The sequence below is a fragment of the Acanthochromis polyacanthus genome, chromosome 11 (assembly GCF_021347895.1).
Source record: "Acanthochromis polyacanthus isolate Apoly-LR-REF ecotype Palm Island chromosome 11, KAUST_Apoly_ChrSc, whole genome shotgun sequence".
NCBI classification, from domain to species: domain Eukaryota; kingdom Metazoa; phylum Chordata; class Actinopteri; family Pomacentridae; genus Acanthochromis; species Acanthochromis polyacanthus.
Window position 1 is genome coordinate 3,156,312 of NC_067123.1, and position 23,845 is coordinate 3,180,156.

Consider the following 23,845-nt stretch of genomic DNA (forward strand, 5'->3'; position numbering starts at 1 on the left):
ACATCAATAAAACAAACCATTTAGGATTCATATGTAAGAGAAAACAAGTGGGTCTTCAGCTTAGTTTTAAATACATTAATGGAGGATGCCTGCCTGATTTCAGCAGGCAGACTGTTCCACAATGTTGGTGCCTGGAATGAGAAAGCCCGTTCCCCAACCGTCTTTTTACGGACCTTTGGAAGATACAGAAGTCCCGTCCCCTGGGAACGGAGAACCCGAGTGGGGACATACGGGTTCAGCAGGCTGGATAGATAAGACGGGGTAGTTCCATGAACAGTTTTCTAGGTTAGTAGCAGCACCTTAAAGTGTGCTCTAACATGAACAGGTAGCCAGAGCAGAGAGGCCAGCACTGGAGTAATATGCTCGTATTTACTTGTTCTGGTCAGAACGCGAGCTGCTGGTTCTGGAACGTCTGCAGGCTACGAAAACTCTTCATTGGCAGAGCCCATAAAAGGACATTGCAATAATCCAACCACATCTTGGTACGTGTTCTCTCTAGGTCGCTACAGGCAGTGGGTTCACACTGGTTTGTTATCCGTCTAATTCCTGTGCAAGCAGCTCGTCTCCTCGTTCCTCTTTTAGCATACGTCACACAGTATTACCACCTCGTAACGATCCAACCTCTAGGGGTTGGCTGGATGCAACAAAATAACCAGATGTTATTGGTTTAGGTAAGGGATTTATTGCTTCGTAGCAAAGGAACGTAAAAGTGACAATGAAAAACAAACTAAACAAAACTGGTGCCTCACACTCATTGATTTCACAGTTCAAAGACTCCAAGACAGAGTGACTTCCTCACTAAAGTGGCAGGCTGCTAATTTGAGCCTCAGTCTCCTCTCGACAGCAAGTTCCACACCAAGATAGCAGCTGCCAACAGAAACCCAGAGTGTCGGCAGATCTCACCACGAGTATCTACCGACCGAAGTGTCTGCGGTACCCGCCAACCCTCCACCGTACCTGCAGACCGAAACACACACAAAGAGGCACCAGGGTGGACTGGTCAAAGTACCAGCCACCTAAACTAATGGCATGGTGGCAGCTATATAGGTTGCAGGTGTGGTGAAAGCTGCATCTGGTTGGATCAGAGGTGGAGGTGAGCTGGAGGGTGGCCCAATCAGGACGGCCGGAGGGCGGAGAGACCCGGATTGCAGGGCAGGTCGTCAGCTGTGGTGTCATCAGCTGGAATGGCTGGCAGATGAGTTCCTAGAGACTCTGAAACAACCACAGCTGAACCCACACATGTAACTCTTCCCCCACACAAAGGCCCAACAGGAACACCACCTCAAGAATCAAACGGCACACCAATACTGGTGGCCGTAACAGTCACAGTATTACAATAAATAAAAACATTCAATCATCTAATTCAATCATTTTCATAACAAGCTGTTGGAGGCAAAACCTTTTTGTTCTTTGCAATAAATCAGAGGAATCCAAGTTGTCTGTTGTTCTTTTCTTCAGAGCTCTGAAGGTACAGGTGACGCAGAGTGCAAAGCAGTCTATGGGAGAATACAAAGAACAGAGTGAGAGCTGTCTATATACTGAACCAGAAATAAATGGCTTTATTGAGGGTAACTGAGCAGTAAAATGCATACAGGAACTTACAACATGAACAGTTTTCTACCGGCATTTCTGCCTTGAATCACCTGCAGCAGCATCTTTATATTCTCTTTATTCTCTTTTTCCATGCCTGTTTTCTGTCTGTGTTCCATATTTTTAACGGTTTAAGTTCATTTGTATGAATTTTAGGTGAAATTGAAAAGAGCTAAAAGTGAACTATTGAGTTGAAATGTGTCCTCTGTGTTGGCTGATGAACATATAGGACACTCTGGCACTTGTGTATAGAGTGGTATCCTAATGAAGATGTTTGATGTTACAGGTGATCGGCAGGAGGAGAGTCTGATGGAGGAGCTGAGGAGGAAAAGAAAAACAATGAAATCTTCACAAAAAGTGAGAAACATATGACTGTAATATCAGTCATTAATTTCTTATTTGAAATGTGTGAAGTTGCTCCAGTTGGACAGATGATCCAAGCAAAGCCAGGTAACATTGGCTGCAGAGATGCAGCTCTGCAGAGGCAGCTGAACTGAGGATAAAGTGGTGGACGGCTCAGAAAGTAGGGAGGTTAAGTGACTTTTGACTTCAAATCATGATGCAAAGGTCCCCTTTGGTATTGAAGTACCTTAGGGTCATACAAGTAAAATTTATCCCAAGACACAAGTGAGATCACGCTTTGGCGGCCATTTTTAAAATGGCCACCGACCATCCTTGAGTGGCCCATGTCTTTGCTTCTGTTATAGCTGTAATGGCAAACTTGTTGTCAAAGTGTACATTTTTATGGTCAAGGAATTAAATAAAATAGATTTCAAGACTAAAAAAAAGATATTCTCCTCACCATGACAACTGAAGCTAAAATATGCAATTTATTAAAAAACACATACCAAAAACACAGTTGAATTAAAACTCAGTAATTTAATAAATACAACTTAAAGTGTTGAATACAGTATGTGTATTATGGATGCTAAGAAACTGAGTAGTGAGACAAGTTCATAACTGCAGTCATAGAAAAAATTATTAGACCTCCCTTGTTTTCTTCAGTTTCTTGTTCATTTTAATGCCTGGTACAACAAAAAGTTCATTAACTGAAGAACGCAATGAACTTGACAAAAAAATGCAACTGATTCTATAATACTTGTTTTACTATATCTTATTTGACATCCTCCGGCTTCATTGTATTCCCTGGTATATCAGAGTATTTTATGTCTTATCTGACATGCTTAAGCTTCATTGTATTCCCAGGGTATCTAAGAGGACATTTCATGTCATCAGCAGCACTGCACATGCAAAGGTCTAGAGTGGTTTCCTGCTGACATTCAAGCCGTAGCACAACTCAGAAGTCTGGCATAGCTCTCGCATAACTCATAAAACTGAAGAATTATGTAGAGCCACAAAGGCAGCCATCTTGGTCCTTCTGGAAATTGGCATGAGTGAGAGACAAGCAGCGAAGAAACTGAAGATCTCCAAGACAGCCGTTCATTACACCAAGAAAAAACAAGCCCGACATGGTTCTACCTAACTGCTAGCTGGTCACGGCAGGTAACGTCTTTCTACCCACCAGATGACCGTCACTCATCTATTCCTGTGTCAGGAATCGTCCTCAGACCTCCAGGGACCTTAAAATGAGTGGACACTGGAGAAATAGGACTTGACTGTTGATGATTGGACTAAAGTTCTCTTCAATGATGACTCCAATTTTCACTTGATGCTCACTCCAGACAACTTCCTGGCCTGTAGAAGCTACAAACCAGACTGTCTGCCCATATAGTAAAACATGGGGGTGGATCAGAGACCATCTGGGGTAGTTTCAGTCTGGGTGCAACAGGGTCAATGAACCAGGTCATGTACAGCACTACTCTAGAAAACAGTCTTCTTCCTAGGGCTGCTCAATTAATCGAATTTTAATCACCATTACGATTATGGCTCCAGGCTATCTCAAAATTAATGTAATCGAGGAAAAACGATTATTTGGTGTTTTCCGCTATTGGACACGCATGCGAAACTCAACCGCGTCGCCCCCGCCCCCACGTGTGTGGAGATCCAGCCAGGTGATTTAAGTACTCATGAAGATGGCAGAGGGGGAGTCTGAACAGCGGTGCTTAGTTGATAAAAAAGCCAGAACTACTTCGTTAGTGTGGGAACATTTTGGATTCGAACAAGACGATGTGTAGCAGTAATGCATATTTTGTAAAATCTGCTTCAGCGTGGTGTCTGCATCGCAAAACAACACGACCAACCTCTTCAACCACCTCCAACTCAACCATAAGGTAATTTATAACCAACTCGTGAAAAGGCAGAAAGACAAGAGCACAACTCCCACATCGACGCAGGCGTCTATCAAAGACGCACTGTACAGTGCAACTCCTTATCTGTCAAGTTCCGAAAGGCACAAAAAAATAACAGATGACATTGGATACTTTTTAGCTAAAGACATGTTCCCCATTAGCACAGTGGAAGGCGAAGGCTTCAAGAAGTTGGTCAATACTTTGGATAAGCGTTATGTTGTGCCACCTTGTCACCATTTTAGCAGAGTTGTTCTGCCAGCTATGTATGAAAAATGCCGAGCAAAAGTGGCAGAAGAGGTGAGGAAAGCAGCAGAGTTTGCCATCACATCAGACCTTTGGTCTAGCCGCACCATGGAGCCATATATCAGCCTCACCATTCATTACATCGACGCTGATTTCAATTTGAAAGCGAGATGTCTCCAAACGTCCTTTATTCCTGAGGACCATACGGGGCAAAACATCGCCAGTGGACTGAAGGAAGCTGTAGCGGCATGGGGACTGAATGAGGAGAAGCTACTCTGTATCACAACAGACAATGCTGCCAACATAAGCCTGGCTGCAGAGATCAATCACTGGTTTAGACTGCAATGTTTCGGGCACAGACTACACCTGGCTATCGGTGAGTATGAATCCCCCTAATGTGTGTTGATTAAGTGGTTAGTGTGATGACACTACATTGTACAAGTCTTAAATATCGCTGCCTTCAAAGTGTCGGAGAGGAGCAGAGCAGACAGTTCACGTATAAAAATGTTGACGTTGTTAATTAATATTCGGTTGTACATATGTTGTTGCATCTCCGTCTTACAACCTTAAAAAAAAATGAAGAGAATAGGTCCTGGACTTAAAATCAAACATCAGGTTAAAAGATACATAAGTTAACGAGGAGTAGCTTTATAGAAGCGAGTTGACCTTTTTTTTTCTAAAACTTAACCGTTGTGAGACAGGTTTTAGCCTACTGATGATATGTTATTGCAATAGTAATGCTGCTGTCAAATACGTCTTCCTTTGTGCTTACAGCTTTAAAATCAAATATTCAAATGAAATGTACAGTCTTCTTCTAAGTAAATATTTACCTCATTAACTTTACATCAATATTAACTTATAAACAACTTTTACAAATGAAATGTTTCTTCAAAAATATATTCTCAACAAGTATGTTGTGCAATGAAAATAACAGACTAGATAGAAAACTGGCTAAAAATTTAACAATTTCATGTTAATTTTTCAGAATCACGACCCACTGTACTAGACTATATTGTTAGAATATACCATAGTTTGTTGTAGTGTTATTTATTTATTAATATCATTAATATTATTATGGATGTTTGACATGATTGCGATAACTGTCATCTTCCCCCTGGATAGAGCTCTGTCCCATTTGGAGAAGCCTGCAAGTACTGCTAGAATCATGTTCTTTGATTTCTCCAGTGTTTGTAATACGATTCAGCCGGTTCTTCTGAGGGACACGCTGGAGGTCACAGGGGTGGATCACCACCTCTTGGGTAGGATAATGGACTACCTCACAGACAGACCACAGGTTGTGAGGACACAGGACTGTGAGTCTGACGTGGTGGTCTGCATCACAGGGGCCCCACAGGGAATGGTCTTGGCTCCGTTTCTTTTCACCCGGTACACTGCAGACTTCATGGACCTCTCATCCAGCTGTCATCTGCAGAAGTTCTCTGATGACTGCAGTTGTCGTTCTCATCTCAGATGATGATGATTGGGAGTACAGAGAACTGAACCAGGACTTTGAGGACTGGTGCCAGTGGAACTGCCTCCAGATCAACTTAGGAAAGACCAGAGAACTGGTGGTGGACTTCCACAGGCACAGTCACACACACCCACCATTGGTGAACATCCAGGGCATGAACATGGAGAGAGTGGATTCATACAAGTACCTGGGTGTGCACCTGAACAATAAACTGGACTGGTCAGACCACACCACAGTACTTTAGAAGAAGGGTCAAAGCAGACTCTGTCTAATTAGGAGACGGCTGTCTTTTGGGGTGTAGGGGACACTCCTGAAGACTTTCTATGACTCCGTGATGGCATCGGCCATCTTTTATGGAGTGCTCTGCTGGTGCAGCAGCATAACAGCTGCTGACAAAAGGAGACTTGGTTGGCTGAGCAAGACAGCCTGCTCTTTCCTGGGTACCCCCCTGGATCCAGTGTAGGTAGTGGGAGAAAGGAGGATGTTAGCCAAGCTAACATCCCTGCTGGACAGCATCTCCCACCCCATGCATGACACTGAGTGCACTGGACAGCTCCTTTAGTGACAGACTGATTATCCCAGGTGTGTGAAGGAGCGTTACCACGGGTCCTTCCTTCATGCTGGTTTTAGACTTTCCAACAGATCACACACACTCACTTCATAACAGTGAGCAAACTATCATATGCCATAAGCTAAATTGCAATTTATTTGTGTATATATGTATAATAATGAAGCTAACTAACTAGCTAGCAAAATGTAGGCTATGTGCTTGCTTCAATAGTGAAGCTCAGTAGTTGGTAGCCAGCTAGCTATAAAGTAGCTAAGTATTTATTAACTAGCTAGTTATTACTTATCAAACCTTAAAAATATTTTCTATTCAATGAGAAAACCTCAGTGTCAACTAGGGCTGGACCCGAATATCCCAACTATCCGGATATTAATTTGGTATCCAAATATTCACCGCCCCCCCCCCCCCCCCCCCCGTTGGACGTTACCGGGCGGAAAGAATATGCCGCGTTACTGTCTTCCCTCCACCTTCAGCCCACGTCGGCACTTATCGGCTCATCTCATCATGTGATCACATAAACATATACACATATGTCTATAACATATACGCATATGTCTATGTGATCACTCCCTCCTCCCCCCAGACAAAAATATTCGGAGCTCGTCTCGTCCCTGCGTCTTCGGCCCACTTCAGCTCATCCCGTCGTGTTCTTTGGCTCATTTCGGCTCCTCCATTCGTGTTTGTAAACACCACCCGAATGGCCGGGTGGCTGCGACTCTGACGTCGCGCTTCACTTCGTTGCGTAAACACAAGAACTGGCGAAAACTTTCTAAAAATGAAAAAGGAACCGAATTTTCGGCCCGTCTGTGCCACAAGCCGCCGCCACTACTGCGGCTTAAATATCCCTAACCCTAACCCCAAAAATTTACACTTTGACACCAAAGTTGTCATTATATCTATAACAGAAGCAAAGATATGGGCTCTAGAGAATTTTCAACACATTGGCGGCCATTTTTGGAAAAATGTGTTTATTTCAAATACAAAGGGTGATCTCACTTGTGTCTTTGGATAAATTTATTTGTATGACCCTAACATACTTCCATACTAAAGGGGACCTTTGCATCATGACTTGAAGTCAAAAGCCTATTTTTTGGGCTTATCCTCCCTACTAAGAAGCTGTTTCTCTTTGGTTTGAGGCCAAACTAATTGCTAGTAAAACATTACGCAAATGTGTTGCATGGTGACGAAGATAAGTAACACACACAAAGTCTTGTTTTTCAAGCCAGGTGTTCAGGAAGGTAAGGAGCAGCATATTCTTTGGTTGAGAATAGTACTTTTGAGCATTGTGAGTTTGCAGGCCTTTTTCCTTCTCAAGACATTCAGATAATTGAAACCAGAAGTTTACTTACACTGTATAAAATGGCACATAACCTTGTTTTTTTTCCCAACAATGTCTGACATAAAATCAAACGACGCTCCTCCTGTTTTAGGTAATTTAGGATTGACAAAATATCTATTTTCTAAATGCCAGAATAACAAAAGAGAGTCATGCGATCCTTCTAAAAATGGACCGCTGCGGACCTATCGGGACTTATCAGTCGGAAACCATCCAAAGAACAGTTGGTTAAAGGGTGTGGGTGTGTTTCCAAGGCCCATCAATTCCTGCCGTCTGCTACATTTATGTCACGCCATTCGGTATCTGTACAAAATGTACACATGCACAACACACGCCTGTGCTCAGCCCAAGGTAAATTTTTATGAAAAAATTCATCTGTCGGAAATGATACGATGACTGAGCTTCCTTGGCGAAGTACTGTACTCTCGGAGTGCTTTTCTTGTTTCACAGCTGCATTTAAATCACTGCCTCTGTTTGTGTCTTTGTCTGTTTCTACAGAAACATGAAAAGGGGAATGAAGTGAGACATCAGAAATATGCAGAGGAAAACAATGGGTCCCCAACAACAACAACCAGAGATGAATCACTCAGTTGTGAGCAATGCAGCAAGACTTTTATCACAGCAACAAAGCTAAGAATTCACAAACGCGTTCACAGTGGAGTTAGAGCATTCACTTGTGATCAGTGTGGGAAGACTTTTACTCAAAAGACTCATTTAACAACACATCAACTCATTCACAGTGGAGTTAGAGCATTCAGCTGTGACCAGTGTGGGAAGACTTTTACTCACAAGAATAATTTAGTAACACATCAACTCATTCACAGTGGAGTTAAACCATTCAGCTGTGACCAGTGTGAGAAGACTTTTACTCACAAGAGTCGTTTAGCAACACATCAACTCATTCACAGTGGAGTTAAACCATTCAGCTGTGACCAGTGTGAGAAGACTTTTACTCACAAGAGTAGTTTAACAACACATCAACTCATTCACAGTGGAGTTAAAACATTCAGCTGTGACCAGTGTGAGAAGACTTTTACTCACAAGAGTAGTTTAACAACACATCAACTCCTTCACAGTGGAGTGAAACCATTCAGCTGTGACCAGTGTGGGAAGACTTTTACTCACAAGAGTAATTTAACAAAACATCAACTCGTTCACAGTGGAGTGAAACCATTCAGCTGTGACCAGTGTGGGAAGACTTTTACTCACAAGACTCATTTAACAACACACCAATTCGTTCACAGAGGAGTTAAACCATTCAGCTGTGACCAATGTGGGAAGACTTTTACTACCAAGAGTAGTTTAACAACACATGAACTCATTCACAGTGGAGTTAGAGCATTCAGCTGTGATCAGTGTGGGAGGACTTTTACTCACAAGACTCATTTAACAACACACCAATTCGTTCACAGTGGAGTTAAACCATTCAGCTGTGACCAGTGTGAGAAGACTTTTACTCAAAAGAGTCATTTAGCCACACATCAACTCATTCACAGTGGAGTTAAACCATTCAGCTGTGACCAGTGTGGCAAGACTTTTACTCAGAAGAGTAGTTTAGCAACACATCAACTCATTCACCGTGGAGTTAAAACGTTCAGCTGTGACCAGTGTGGGAAGACTTTTACTCACAAGAGTAGTTTAACAACCCATCAACTCATTCACAGTGGAGTTAAACCATTCAGGTGTGACCAGTGTGAGAAGACTTTTACTCACAAGAGGAATTTAACAACACACCAACTCATTCACAGTGGAGTTAAACCATTTAGCTGTGACCAGTGTGGGAAGACTTTTACTACCAAGAGTAATTTAACATCACATCAACTCATTCACAGTGGAGGTGAACCATTCCACTGTGATCAGTGTGTGAAAACCGTTACTGGACATGAACAGTTGTTGATCCATCAATGCCCCCACTCTGGTAGAAAGCGGTACCACTGTGACTACTGTGAAAAAACTTTCAAGCACCAATCGAGCCTAAAATTTCACCAACGCCAACTCCACACTGGATATGATGTGTTCGTATGTGATTACTGTGGCAAACCATTTGTACAGTATGCACAGTTAAAAGCCCATGAAGTGACCCACACCGGGGTTAAACCATACCTTTGTGACCAGTGTGGGAAAGGCTACCGCTACATTCAACACCTCAAAGCTCACCAATGTGTCCACACTGGGAAGAGACCATACAGATGTGACAAGTGTAAGAAGACTTTTACAACTTTGGGTTCCTTGAAACAACACCAGCAGATCCACAGCAGAAAGAAAGCATTCAATCAGCGTCACAGTAAGGTATGTAAAGGTTGTCTCAGCAACAGTGTGCACACAATTGTGCATTGGATATTTTGGATATTGTTATGAACTTTAGTGGGATACTGTTTTGAACAACTGTGGCCAGTCTTGACACAGAAATTTGGTCCAAGTTAATCTGGAGATGTAGGTAAGATTGGGAATTGTGACGTGATCAGCATCAGCACAAACTTGTTCTCACCACATAATGTTGAAAAGACATGACATCAGTGTTAAATCTTCGACTTGGATGTTTGATATTTAGCCAATATAAACCCAGCTTAACTGGTCAGTTGCTTGCTGGCCTCACGTCAATGAGTGTCAAGTGTTCTCCCACTTTCAATGACGGGTGATTACCACTGATGGTTTGTTCTCAGAGTTTGTGTGCAGTTTCCCCACTTGAAAAAGGATGTGTCATGTACCCAGGGTTTGAGCAAGACTCCACTCATAAATCAGGCAGTTGCTCTCTTTTTTTCCCTCTTTTATTTTGCAGTAGTCGCAAAGTCATGGGTTGCAAAGGTGGTGACTTCCATAAGTTGGTACTTGTGATGCACGATATTAAAATTTCTGGCCGATACTGATATCTGATATTAATGTTTCTGATATCGCCGATAACTGATATTACCAATGTCGATATTCATGTATGTATAACTTTCTGCTGAAATGTGGGATGAGAAGGAACTTCATAACGGGGCTCTATCACCTAAAATGTGATTGCTTTTTAAAAAAAAAAAAATACTATTTAGTTAGGCTCTTGTTTACAGCATAAATATACTAGTAGGCTAAAAAAAAATACACAATCTAGTCATTTATCTGTAGCGAAGAGCACAGCAATAATGTAAAGTTAATGTAAGCTGACCTTCATAAGTTTTAAACCTCAGTTCTCAACAACAGAGCATGGCCGTAGATCTGCTGCTATGAAAGCACCATGGACTTGGTCATTGCTTTCGCCCGTTCTGAATTGCTAGGCAGAGTTTGATGAAATGATGTTGGGAGCATTGTTTGTACAGTTTGCTGTTTTTTCCTAGCAGCGGGGATAGTTACGCTTGGATGGTGCTTTTTCTAATGTGTGTCTTAATTTGACGTATTGCTGGATGCATAGCTGAGGACCGCTTCACAGTGTCGGCATACATCTTTCGTCTTGTCCACTTGTTTTTCTACTTTTTCGTACTTCACTGGGAAACCAAAGTGATCCCAAACGGGTGATTTTAATGACGACAGAGCGTCTTCCAGCTCTAGCTTCTTCTCGTTGTTGCTAGCATTAGCCATGAAGCGCCGGTGTTGTGCCAAATCGTGCCTGCCCATCGAGAATTGCATGTAGGTCCAAGCTTTCATGTAGTATCTTTTCATTATCAAGAAGTACTGTGCCGTAGAAAACAGTTTGGTGTCTCATAGTTTCCGTTTTAGCGGAGCGGGTGCGCTTCCCCGACCTGCATGCAGATCTTGGCGGGCAGGCACGACTCGGCACAACACCGGCAGGAGAATAAACGATCCCTCACATCCTGTGGTTCCCTGGAAACTCCTACTTGTTTTTAGTTCCGCAATACTGTGCGACTGTGAGCCAGAGAAGGTCCACCGCAGCCGTGGGCACTATGGAGTTTTAGGTTTCGCAATTAAAACAATTGTGTATATTCTTAATAGACTTAAAATGTTCAGACCATGGTACACCTCTGTACCGAACGCTTCGGTACGAATACGTGTACCGTTACACCCCTAGTAAGCACTGTGAGAACCTGAAAACTAGTCAAAAGAAGCCCATTCCAAATTAGATCACATAGTCTTCTTTATTATGTAACAAATGTAAAACATATTTCAACATGTTTTAACATATTAAACATCAAGTGCGGGATCATTTCGGTAAAACCATCTGTGAAATGGCAGCAGTATAAAATGTAAAGGAAATAGGCCCTGACTATATTTTAAGAAGGGATGTGCAAATTTTGTGCTACAATCTGTGCACATTTCTCAAGCTGCATGTGCCTAACATTGTCAAACCATTGGAAATGTCCCAAACACTGAAACAGTTATACTTCTCCCTACTGTAAGGGGACTGCTTAATCTTGGCCTACTTAAGGAGAGGTAGGTTTTTCTTAACAAAGAGCAGCATTTCAGCTTTCTCGCATGTGAGCCTAATTCTTTTTTCATCTACGACATTTGATGCAGCAGAGAAGAGGCGTTCGTTGTCCACACTTGTACATGGAGCTGAGAGGTACTTGCATGCTGCCCGGGCCAGAGAAGGGAAGCGGGACATGTTGACCCTCCAGTATTGCAGTGGGCTCTTGGTTCTAGTGATGGGACGCTCACTCAGATAACTGTGCACATATTGAGATGTATATAACTATACAGATCATGAAGATGATGTCATTAGGACATTATAACATTAAAGACAATAAATCTAGAGGATGAATGTTTCACACACACAATTTAAAGACTTTATTATTTGAATACAAATTTGGGTATTAACATACTTGTACAACTGTTGGGCTTGTCAGGCCTGCCTGTCCTCCTTTATCTTCCTCCTCCTCCTCCTCCTCCTCCAGAGTTTCATCAAACATGTCCAGCAGCGAATGCTCACCCCCATCCCTTTCTGCATGCGTCTTCTTTTGTTGTGGCTGTTCACCTGTGTCTTCCTGTTTAGGTTTCTCTGTGGCAGTGTCACTGTTGCTGCACATCATCCTTTCCACTTCCTTCTGTAGCATGTTTATTGCCACCTGCTTGGTGTTTGTGTCAAAATAGCGGTCTTTGTACCTTGGGTTCAGTATTGTTGCCAAGTAGTAAAGCGGTTCAGAGAAGGCATTTTCAAAGCGGTCATTCACAGTTTCGAGCAGAGTACGTTTTACAGTGAGGACCCCACTGTCTGTTTCAGCTTCCCTGCTAAGCAGCCGCTTCAGAGCCACAACAGAGGGAATCATGTCGGCAGCAGAAGCCCGATGAGAACTTATTTCTCTCATCAACTGTTGAAAAGGTGCCAGAAGTGTGACCATGTTTTCAGCGAGGCCCCACTGGTGTGTGCTGAAAGACGACGGGAGCTCGTGTTCTGCTGCATACATGCTAAGTGCACGCTTCTGATCCAGCAGACTTCTCATCATATAAAAAGTACTATTCCATCGCGTCGCGACGTCTTGTTGAAGCATCTTGGTAGTCATGCCCAGCTCTTTCTGTATGTGTTTGAGCCTGGAGGTAGCAAGAGGAGTGCTTAAAGTGCCCGATTATTCTCCGTCCGATAGCAACACAGTCAGAGATGCTTCGCTGGTTAAATACTCCGTCATGTATCACTAGCTCTAACGTGTGAGCCATGCAGCCCAAGCTAGTAACACCACACTCGTCCATAGCCTTCTTCATATTCTGTGCATTGTCACGAAGCATGACGTGCACCTTCTCTTTCGGTATTTTCCATTGGGCTAACATACTGTCAAATGCATTAGTGATGGCAGTCCCTCTTTGTGAACCAGGGAATTCTTTTGCATTCAGCACAACTCTTTTAATTCTGAAGTCGTCATTGATCCATTGAGCAGTGAGGCTTAACATACCGTATTTTCACGACCAAAAGGCGCACTGTACCAAAAGGCGCATTCTCAGTTATGTGTGCCATTACTGTATTTAACACACACATAAGGCGCACCTGATTATATGGCGAGGGTTTTATATACAATCCACGCCCACACTTCCCCTTTTAACGTTCTCATGGTGTCCTCTACTACGTCGGCCTTACAACAACAACACACACACAAGCATACAAGTGTGCGTATTTAAAAATAGAGCGGGAGCAAAACTGAGTTTGGTTGTGCTTTATTTAAGTATTGATTACAAAGTACTAACATTTTTTTAATCATCAATAGTCGCGGGCATGGTAAAACACACGGATAAAACAAGCACACAAGTGTGCGTATTTAAAAATAGAGCGGGAGCAAAACTGAGTTTGGTATTCACATTTTTTTTTACCGCACATTTTTTTTTACCGGTAATCGTCATCAATCAAACCCATGGAAGTCCTCATCCTCTGTTTCTGAATTGAACAGCTGCGCTAAACCTCCATCAAACATGCCAGGTTCACTTTCTTCACTGTCAGAGTCACTTTCCGTGCCGTGCGGCGCCTCGGAAATGATGCCGGCTTTTGCGAAAGCTCGAACAACAGTGCCAGCAGACACGTTAGCCCAAGCATCTACAATCCATTCGCAAATTGTGGCGTAACTCGCCCGGCGCTGCCTTCCACTCTTAGTGAAACTGTAGTCCCCATCGGTCATCCATCGCTCCCACGCCGCTCGCAGCCTTACTTTGAACGGCCGGTTCACACCGATGTCCAGCGGTTGGAGTTCCTTTGTCAGGCCTCCCGGAATGACAGCAAGCTCAGAGTTCATTTGCTTCACTTGTTTTTTCACATCGGCTGTGAGATGGGCACGCATAGAGTCACAGATCAACAGCGATGGTGATGCGTGGAAAAAACCACCTGGTCTACGTCCGCCTTACAACAACAACACAGGACGCACTGCACCATAGGGCGTGCTGCACAATTTGAAGAAAATCTAAGACTTTTATGTGCGCCTTATAGTCGTGAAAATACGGTACTCATCTGACTGACGTCGGAGCTCCAGATGTCCGTAGTAAAGCTTATGCGATCCAACATCTCGTGGATGTGTGCGGCTACCACGTCATGTAGAGCAGGAAGAGCGACATCTGAAAAGTACCGCCAGCTTGGAAGGTCGTAGCGGGGTTCAGTGTGCTCCGTTAACTGTCGAAAGCCTTGATTTTCCACGAATGTAAACAGCTGGTCGTCCAGAGCAATCATCTCCATTACTTTGTTTGGTATGTCCTCAGCTTTTGTACTGTCCTTGGCAAATTCCCGTGTCTAGTTCAGAGTTTGCTGTATGGACGTACCATCCATGGCGCTTGTTTTTTTTTTTGCAGCTTCTGAAGGTTAGCGGCTAACGCTCGCCCTCTGTACTGTGCGTATACATCCGGGTGGTTGTTTTTTAAATGGGTAATTAAATTGTTGGTATTAAACGATTTGGCATGGCATCCTCCTCTCATAACGTCACTTTTGCAAGTATTACATTTTGCAATTCGTGCATCTTCCTTGGACAAAGTGTAATACTCCCAGACTGCAGCCATGTCTTCCTGTTTACATGTAACCAATATTCCCACAATACTTTGCTGCATGACTTGACTCACTTCTGTGCAACTCAAACAAACTCAGTGCGGTCGAGAGAGAGAGAGAGAGAGATATGAAGGCACTAATGATAGAGAAAATGATTGTTTTTTTTCTTATCGGTCCCATACCGATATACAGGGAAAAACCCTGATATCGGCCGATGCCATCGCCAATATATCGTGCATCCCTAGTTGATACGTTTAGTTGATAGGGTAAGGTCAAAAGCCTTTAAACAAAACACAAAAGAACAATGTTCATATTACTGCATTCAGCAAATAGTAACAGCCATTCCTTCTGTGCATTTTCACCACATTGGCAAATGCTGTTCCACTCAATTTATGTTTGTCAACCTCAACACCACATAAACTGAGGCAACAAACCATGGCATGAGCAATATTCAACCCAATACTATACCACACATGAATTTACCTGCATTTTAAAGAGTTAATTTTAAGTCACATTTTAACAGATTTACTCAACATTTTATCCAAAAAGTAACTGTTTTTATACTTTTAATTCATATTTTTGAAATTAATTAAAGTGCATAAAGTGACTTTTTAAGTGCAATCCTTTCCAGATCCAATAAATAAATAAAGTGCATAGTACAAACCCGCATTACAGCAGAATTAACTGATCTTTTAATCTTAGCTGGAAATCCTCGAATTATCACCATTTAGCCTGCAATCTTATTTTCAACTGAGCGATTACAAACCACATGGCAATTATTGGCATATAGACATAAGAAAGTTGACAGCAAGTCGCTCGTGGCAGATGCCAATCTTCATGGCTAATGCTAACGCATACTGCAGTGGCACACATCGGCAGCTTAAACGGTCTCTTAGAGTCTTCATAATTCTGCTCTTACCGGCTGCAACCCGGATTTTGTAGATGAAAGCAGTTCTGCACAGTGTGTCTTAGATCTTGACGCTTTTCCCAACAGAAGCTCACAGCCACTTTGTTTGAGCGAGGTCATTCATTCTCAGTTCCTCCTCAGTGCTGTGGGTCCCTTTTTACGTCGCAGGTGGCAAGCCTGCAGCGATAGATTGGTTCCGCCCCATCTGAGTGTAGCACCTGTGTATAAATGCTTCTCTTTCTTTGAGTTTTCAGCTCCTTCCTGTTTGATTTGAGTTTTCAGCTTCTTCCTGTTTGATTTGACGGTGAGCCTCATGTAAGTCTCTGTCACAGCGCTCCTTTGTTAGCTAAGGTTCCACAATGCTTTGTGCTTTCCAGCACAGAATAGTCTTGAGGGTCTGGCAAGAAGCTCCACCCTATGGTGCAACTAGGTACTGCAGCTCATCTACAATAACTGATGTCTGTATTATGGAGGGATATGTTATGAGCAGATGCTAAGTATTTAATGACTCACCTTGAATGGTGAGCCAAAAGTACTTTATGGAGGCGTCCCTACTTTAATCCCCTGCAGCAATTTTCTTTCTATATGAGTGTTAATCTTTGTGGAAGCTCAGACAACTAAATGTTAAATTACAAGAGGTCAAAGTGTCTTCAGATGTCAGCAGTGTTGCTCTGTATTTCAGGCAAGGCATCAGTTGTTCAATGCTGCAGAAAAGCTTGACTTCCACTGTGTTTGTTTTCCAAGCAGAGCGGCACAGATCTGCACACTGAACACAACCTGAACGCCTGCCAAGAAGACTTTCCTACGCCGAGTTCAGTCCAAGTTCCTGATGTCGTCCACAAACTTTAAAGGATCAGCTCCTCCCTTGGCCTGAAGTGTAAATAGTTTTGATAAAATTGCTGTTTTTTTGTGAAATTTTAATGCCTCACTGAGATCACAGAGCCACAGTTTGTCTGCACATGCTGTTTACTGGTTGGACAAGCATTCACCGCCTCCACCACATAAAGTTTCTCTCCCTGTTATGGGACTTCAACACAACTTGAAAAATGGCTCAAGGAACACGACCAAGAGCCCCAAACTGTTGATTGATGACTTCCAGACTTCCCAAATTGGATCTATGGAGGCTCCACCACAGGACCCAAGGGATCCACCGCCAACCTCCAGCTCCAGAAGTTCCATCTTCGTGCCTTGGAGGTCTTTTAACGCCGTGGAAAAAGTCCCAAAATCCACCTTTTTGTGTCCATTTTGTTGTAACATCCAATCAGTTAGACCACAGCAACAACCCCAGCTGAACCAAACTGAACAGTTACTGGACTTAACTCCAGTTCTAAGTAGGAAATGGAACAATTAGAGGTTTGTTTTGTTGGCCTGCATGTTGAATTTTACATTTTTTAAACAAAGATACTGGACCAGAAGAAAGAAGAATGGCTGTTTGACTTTAACCAACCAGCGTCAAGACCTCATGAGTTATTCAGGAGCGTAAACACTGGAAACTTCACTGGAAGAGGTTCTAATTGAAGGTTCTTGAAGTCGGAACATGAAGAAGTAAACAACCCAACATCAGGCTGGTGGATTTAATGTTGTGGCTCTTCGGTTTAAGAGTAAGAAGGCAGTTTTCCTTGATGATCGGTGAGTCTTTTGGGTCATTCCATGTGGTTTCACCAGATGGTGGTTGCCACACCATTTTCAAATTAGTCCTAAATTTGCATGTCACTAGATAGTTACAAAAGTACTTTGTATGCAAAATTGTAGGCCTGTAGCTCAAATAGTTTCTGAGTTGTGGGGGTCTGAAATTTTCAGAATTTGTGCTATAAAAAGCCTCGCCAGGGTTTTTTGCATCTTTAAGTGGTTATTTCTCAGCTTCTAGACATACCAGAGAGCTGTGAGTTGGTAAACAAGGCCTCTGCATGTAGCTAGTGCCCCACAAACATCCCCAGGTGTTTCCCTACACTTTGCAGGCCGTGGGGGCTTGCTAAAAATTCTAAAAATTAAGAAAAACCTACTTGCGAGTGGGGTTCGGGACTTTAAAAGTACTAGAAATACTGCACAGAAGTGTTCTAACACCCCTGGGTTCCATTCTACACAAACCTGTGTGATAACTTAGCAAACTGGAGCTTTCTAGGTACCTCAGTTTGGAAAATATGAGCTCCCAAAGTTGGACGAGATTTTTAATTGGCTATTTTTGGTGGCAAAAATCTCAGTGTGGGACAGGTACCAGAGACCCCAAATTTTTCTACAAGACAGTTCCATCTGTCGTCTATCACTGTACAAAAAAGCAGCAGGGTTATATTTGTAGTCACTGAGATATTCTTACTCAAAATGGCATGGGTGATGTCAAAATGGTTTTTTGCTTTTCAGTACTTTAAATTGGGATACAAGTATTAGTAGTCATTCCAATGGTAGTATTATGTATGTTTGGTTCTTTGTTAAAGGTGACTACCTTCAAAAAGTGTAATGCCCTTTTTGTGTCACAAGGTCGAGTTTAGAGCCATACCTGTAGATATCATGACATGTTGACACCCATTTGCAATGAATGCATGTAATTATAACATACACATACAAATTACATAACTTAGGTATACCTAAGTTATAACTTAGGTATAGGTTCTTTTGCTTGTAACATGGCATTGTACAATTAAATTTAACATGTTAAATCCCACTGCACTGATACTGTAAAATTCAACATTATTGTTGTATTTTTAAATTAATCAACCATAAACTACTACAGAGCTCCCTGAATTCAAGTTAGTACATGTAATTTGTATGTGTATGTTATAATTACATGGATGCATTGCAAATGGGTGCCAACATGTCATGATATCTACAGGTATGGCTCTAAACTAGACCTGGTGACACAAAAAGGGCATTACACTTTTTGAAGGTAGTCACCTTTAACAACTAACATTTCAAAAAGAACAAAACATGCATAATACTACCATTGGAATGACTACTAATACTTGTATCCCAATAGACCCCTTGCAGTGTTTACTAACACAAGGTATGCGTGCGCAGACCCGGTGCAGGAGCTCTTCCACATTCCACTTTAATTTAATGGGTGAGCCAGTGTCTGATGACTGGGGTGTCTCGGAGTTCCCTGAACAAGAACAGAAAGATAGCGTTTAGGAAATTGCACGTCTCGGCTTTGGCCGCATCAATGGGCTCGCTTTGAGAAGGTGGTGGCGGCTGTTGTTTGGGGCTACTGCCGCCGACAGCCGCCTCCTGCTACCTGCCGGACACGGATGCAGCAGACGGTGTGCTGTCCTGTTGCTGCTGGCCTGGTTCGGCATGTTGGGTATTAAAGTAATCCTTCAATGCGTTATCAGGCACTACTTTGACATACTGCACTGTCCTGCTAACGGGCTCACGGCTTCTCCGGTACATCAGCAGGAACTGCGATATCAACGTAACGACTGCTCCGGAGAACACGGAAATCAGTGTTAAGTAAACCAAACGTTTAGCCGCGGTAACAAAGCAAGTTCCACCTGGTCGCTGTCACAGCTGCCATATCATCTGCTTTACTACGATTCTGACAGCCGACAGCACAACAAGAAGGCATATTTAGCGTAATATGTGCTTGCAATGTCACGTCTTGGCCAGGTAAACAGGCTTTGTGTTGAACCGGGTCTGCGCGCACAGCTGCCTAATTAAGTATGCATACGTCATGTGAAAGGGGTCTATTTAAAGTACTGAAAAGCAAAAAACGATTTTGACATTACCCATGCCGTTTTGAGTAAGAATATCTCAGTAACTACAAATATAACCCTGCTGCTTTTTGTACAGTGATAAAAGACAGATGGAACTGTCTTGTAGAAAAATTTGGGGTCTCTGGTACCTGTCCCACACTGAGATTTTTGCCACCAAAAATAGCCAATTAAAAATCTCGTCCAACTTTGGGAGCTCATATTTTCCAAACTGAGGTACCTAGAAAGCTCCAGTTTGCTAAGTTATCACACAGGTTTGTGTAGAATGGAACCCAGGGGTGTTAGAACACTTCTGTGCAGTATTTCTAGTACTTTTAAAGTCCCGAACCCCACTCGCAAGTAGGTTTTTCTTAATTTTTAGAATTTTTAGCAAGCCCCCACGGCCTGCAGAGTGTAGGGAAACACCTGGGGATGTTTGTGGGGCACTAGCTACATGCAGAGGCCTTGTTTACCTGCATGAGGCTGATAATTAACCACTTAAAGATGCAAAAAACCCTGGCGAGGCTTTTTATAGCCCAAATTCTGAAAATTTCCGACCCCCACAACTCAAAAACTATTTGAGCTACAGGCCTACAATTTTGCATAGAAAGTACTTTTGTGACTATCTAGTGACATGCAAATTTAGGACTGATTTGAAAATGGTGTGGCAACACCCCCAAGGAATATCTGGTCATTTCACCTGGAATGACCCTTTTTTTGTACTTGAGCAGCATTAACAGAGCCTTAATTCTCCATGTTGAAGCCGGTAATGAAGGCTGCAGATACCAACGAGGTGGAAACGTCTGCTGAAGGAACAACTTGACGTATTTCTGTTGTGTTTACAAAAAAAAAATCACTTTTTGTTGTTTAAAAATTTTAATTTCTATCAGTATTGAAGGAGTTTTGCAACCAAAACAAGTTCAATTTTACTAGTGTTTTTAGGGTTGAATGCTGACAGAATGTTTAAAGATGTCAACTTTTATGTAATTTTACAGCTTTTTTTATGTTTAAATGTGTAATTAACGAGGAACTAAATGTTAAGACTGTTGGTTGTTTGACCAATCAGTTTGTGTAAAAAAATAAATAAATAAAAGTTGGGGATTATAGCTGCAACTGAGACACAAAAAAATGGCTGTTGTTGAGTTTCACAGGCCTGCTTTGTGTTTATTTGTATGTTTTTTTTCCTAAATGCCAGAAAATCTGAAAAATCACTGAATTTCCAACTCTCTGACAGTCCCTGAACAATACGTGTGATGTTTAGTTCCCTTTAGACGAATTAACCAAATTTAAGCTTAAATTTTTATATTTTTATCAAATTCATATAATTCTACACAAGTCCTTTAATAATCCTTCAAATATAAACCATTTGCACCAACCAGATTCTGTAAAAAAAAAAAAAAAAAAGGCATGTTGTGTTTTTGTCTCTGTTTTGCAAAATAAAAATCCCAAAATTGCATGTACACACGTGGACAAAATTGTTGGTACCCCTCAGTTAAAGAAGGAAAAACCCACAATTCTCATTGAAATCACTTGAAACTCACAAAAGTAACAATAAATAAAAATTTATTGAAAATTAAATAATCAAAATCAGCCATCACTTTTGAATTGTTGATTAACATAATTATTTAAAAAAACAAACTAATGAAATAGGGCTGGACAAAAATGATGGTACCCATAACTTAATATTTTGTTGCACAACCTTTTGAGGCAATCACTGCAATTAAACGATTTCTGTATTTGTCAATGAGCGTTCTGCAGCTGTCAACAGGTATTTTGGCCCACTCCTCATGAGCAAACAGCTCCAGTTGTCTCAGGTTTGATGGGTGTCTTCTCCAAATGGCATGTTTCAGCTCCTTCCACATATGTTCAATGGGATTCAGATCTGGGCTCATAGAAGGCCACTTTAGAATAGTCCAACGCTTTTCTCTCAGCCATTCTTGGGTGTTTTTGGCTGTGTGTTTTGGATCGTTGTCCTGTTGGAAGACCCATGACCTGCGACTGAGACCAAGCTTTCTGACACTAGGCAGCACATTTCTCTCCAGAATGCCTTGATAGTCTTCAGATTTCATCGTACCTTGCACACTTTCAAGACACCCTGTGCCAGATGCAGCAAAGCAGCCCCAAAACATTACTGAGCCTCCTCCATGTTTCACCGTAGGGACAGTGTTCTTTTCTTCGTATGCTTGGTTTTTGAGTCTATGAACATAGAGTTGATGTGCCTTACCAAAAAGCTCCAGTTTGGTCTCATCTGTCCAAAGGACATTCTCCCAGAAGCTTTGTGGCTTGTCAACATGCATTTTTGCAAATTCCAGTCTGGCTTTTTTATGAGTTTTTTTCAGCAGTGGTGTCCTCCTTGGTCGTCTCCCATGAAGTCCACTTTGGCTCAAACAACGACGAATGGTGCGATCTGACACTGATGTACCTTGGCCTTGGAGTTCACCTTTAATTTCTTTGGAGGTTGCTCTGGGCTCTTTGGATACAATTCCAACGATCCGTCTCTTCAATTTGTCATCAATTTTCCTCTTGCGGCCACGTCCAGGGAGGTTGGCTACTGTCCCGTGGGTCTTGAACTTCTGAATAATATGAGCCACTGTTGTCACAGGAACTTCAAGCTGTTTAGAGATGGTCTTATAGCCTTTACCTTTAAGATGTTTGTCTATAATTTTTTTCGGATGTCCTGGGACAATTCTCTCCTTCGCTTTCTGTTGTCCATGTTCAGTGTGGTACACACCTTTTCACCAAACAGCAGGGTGACTACTTGTCTCCCTTTAAATAGGCAGACTGACTGATTATGAGTTTGGAAACACCTGTGATGTCAATTAAATGACACACCTGAGTTAATCATGTCACTCTGGTCAAATAGTTTTCAATCTTTTATAGAGGTACCATCATTTTTGTCCAGGCCTGTTTCATTAGTTTGTTTTTTTAAATAATTATGTTAATCAACAATTCAAAAGTAATGGCTGTTTTTGATTATTTAATTTTCAATAAATTTTTATTTATTGTTACTTTTGTGAGTTTCAAGTGATTTCAGTGAGAATTGTGGGTTTTTCCTTCTTTAACTGAGGGGTACCAACAATTTTGTCCACGTGTGTATACATATATCAGAGCCAGAAGTTGTAACAACAGATAAATATTTAGATTTTCAGCTCTCCGATGGTCCTTGAACTAAACATGTGAAGTTTAGTTCCATCAGGAAAATTCACCAAATTTAAGCGTAAAATTTTATATTCACTAAATTCTACCTGACTCCTTTCAAAATCCTCCAAATATAAACCGTTTGCAGTCATAAGATTCTGTAATAGACTAATAGTAATAGTGTTGGGTTCAAACCCTGAAAAACACAGAAACAGCACAGAGAAGCAGAGACAGAACTCAAACTCTTGTATTTTACTTGCTGCAAGGGGAGAGAGACCGGCTGTACACACCGTAGCATCAGACACACAACTCCAAAGAGCCTGTGTCTCCCTGCGTCTTTTTATTTGCTTCAGACAGGAATGTAACACAGAGGATGGTACCATGACTCAGCATGAGATGACAATGGAAGAAACCTTCTTCACAAGCAGTAAGATATTAACAGAAAGACCTTCAGAGGCAGACATGTGGTCTTCATGTCTGCTTTCTTTGTCTTCATCACCTAGAAGGCCTAGTTCTGGTCGCCTCTCGGTATGTGCTGTGTCTACATGTTTCTGCCATAAAGTTCACGTAGAATCATGGTTCAAAGGCACATATGTTTCTCAGTCACTCAATGATAAATTAATGATCATCTAAAAGCAAGTATTCTATTGTAAATATCCTAAGTGTATTTCTTCTTACATAAGTACTATAAGTATTAAATTCCAGTGGATTGATTTAAACTACTTTGGATAACCATGACCTGGATGAATGAGAACCTACACAGACATCTACTATAAGTATTCTAAACATAATTCTTCTAACAAATAGTAATAGTTTTGAACTCCTCCAGACTGGTTGTTGGGTTGTTTTGGGGGCGCTGTTGAGCTGCAGAGGGACGAGTCTAACCTCTGGAATATTCAGACAGCTGCAGAAAGGAAACTCTGAGGACTTCTAAGTGATCCTGACACTGGAATGAGCCTCTCCACCGCCGGCTCCTCCTCGTCACCTGATCCTCTTATTGCCTCCTTTTGTTGCCCTCCTGCCCTTTCTCACCACGGAACCTGCCCCGGCTCAGGAACACCAAAATAAAGGAGTTATTTAAATGTGTAAATGAAGAGTTCACTGATGGAACCTCTCGGCTCCACAAAGCAGTTCAGGAACGGTCCCTGCTGGAGGACGGTGTTAAAAACACACTTCACACACTGGCATTTTAGTGTCTTAGTGACATTATTGTATCTTTTTGTGTCATTTGCTGTCATTTTTGCTTCTTTTTGTGTCCTAATTGCATCTTTTTGTGTTATTT

The 23,845-nt window shown here is 42.0% G+C and overlaps 1 protein-coding gene across 11 annotated transcripts in view; it reads left to right on the forward strand.

Moving 5' to 3' along the window:
- The window catches only part of LOC110957345 (zinc finger protein 665-like), a 67,963-nt gene extending 50,475 nt beyond the window's left edge, over positions 1 to 17,488 (forward strand). For 3 of the 11 annotated variants that reach the window (XM_051955957.1, XM_051955961.1, XM_051955960.1), the window contains 3 exons: positions 1,877 to 1,947; positions 7,956 to 9,746; positions 16,490 to 17,488. In XM_051955957.1, the coding sequence (XP_051811917.1) occupies positions 1,900 to 1,947; positions 7,956 to 9,746; positions 16,490 to 16,594 (1,944 nt within the window). In that variant the 5' untranslated portion in view covers positions 1,877 to 1,899 and the 3' untranslated portion in view covers positions 16,595 to 17,488. The remainder of the gene's footprint in view (positions 1 to 1,876; positions 1,948 to 7,955; positions 9,747 to 16,489) is intronic. The other 8 variants (XM_051955956.1, XM_051955955.1, XM_051955958.1 and 5 more) reach the window with 6 other exon arrangements.
- Positions 17,489 to 23,845: the final 6,357 nt, after the last annotated feature.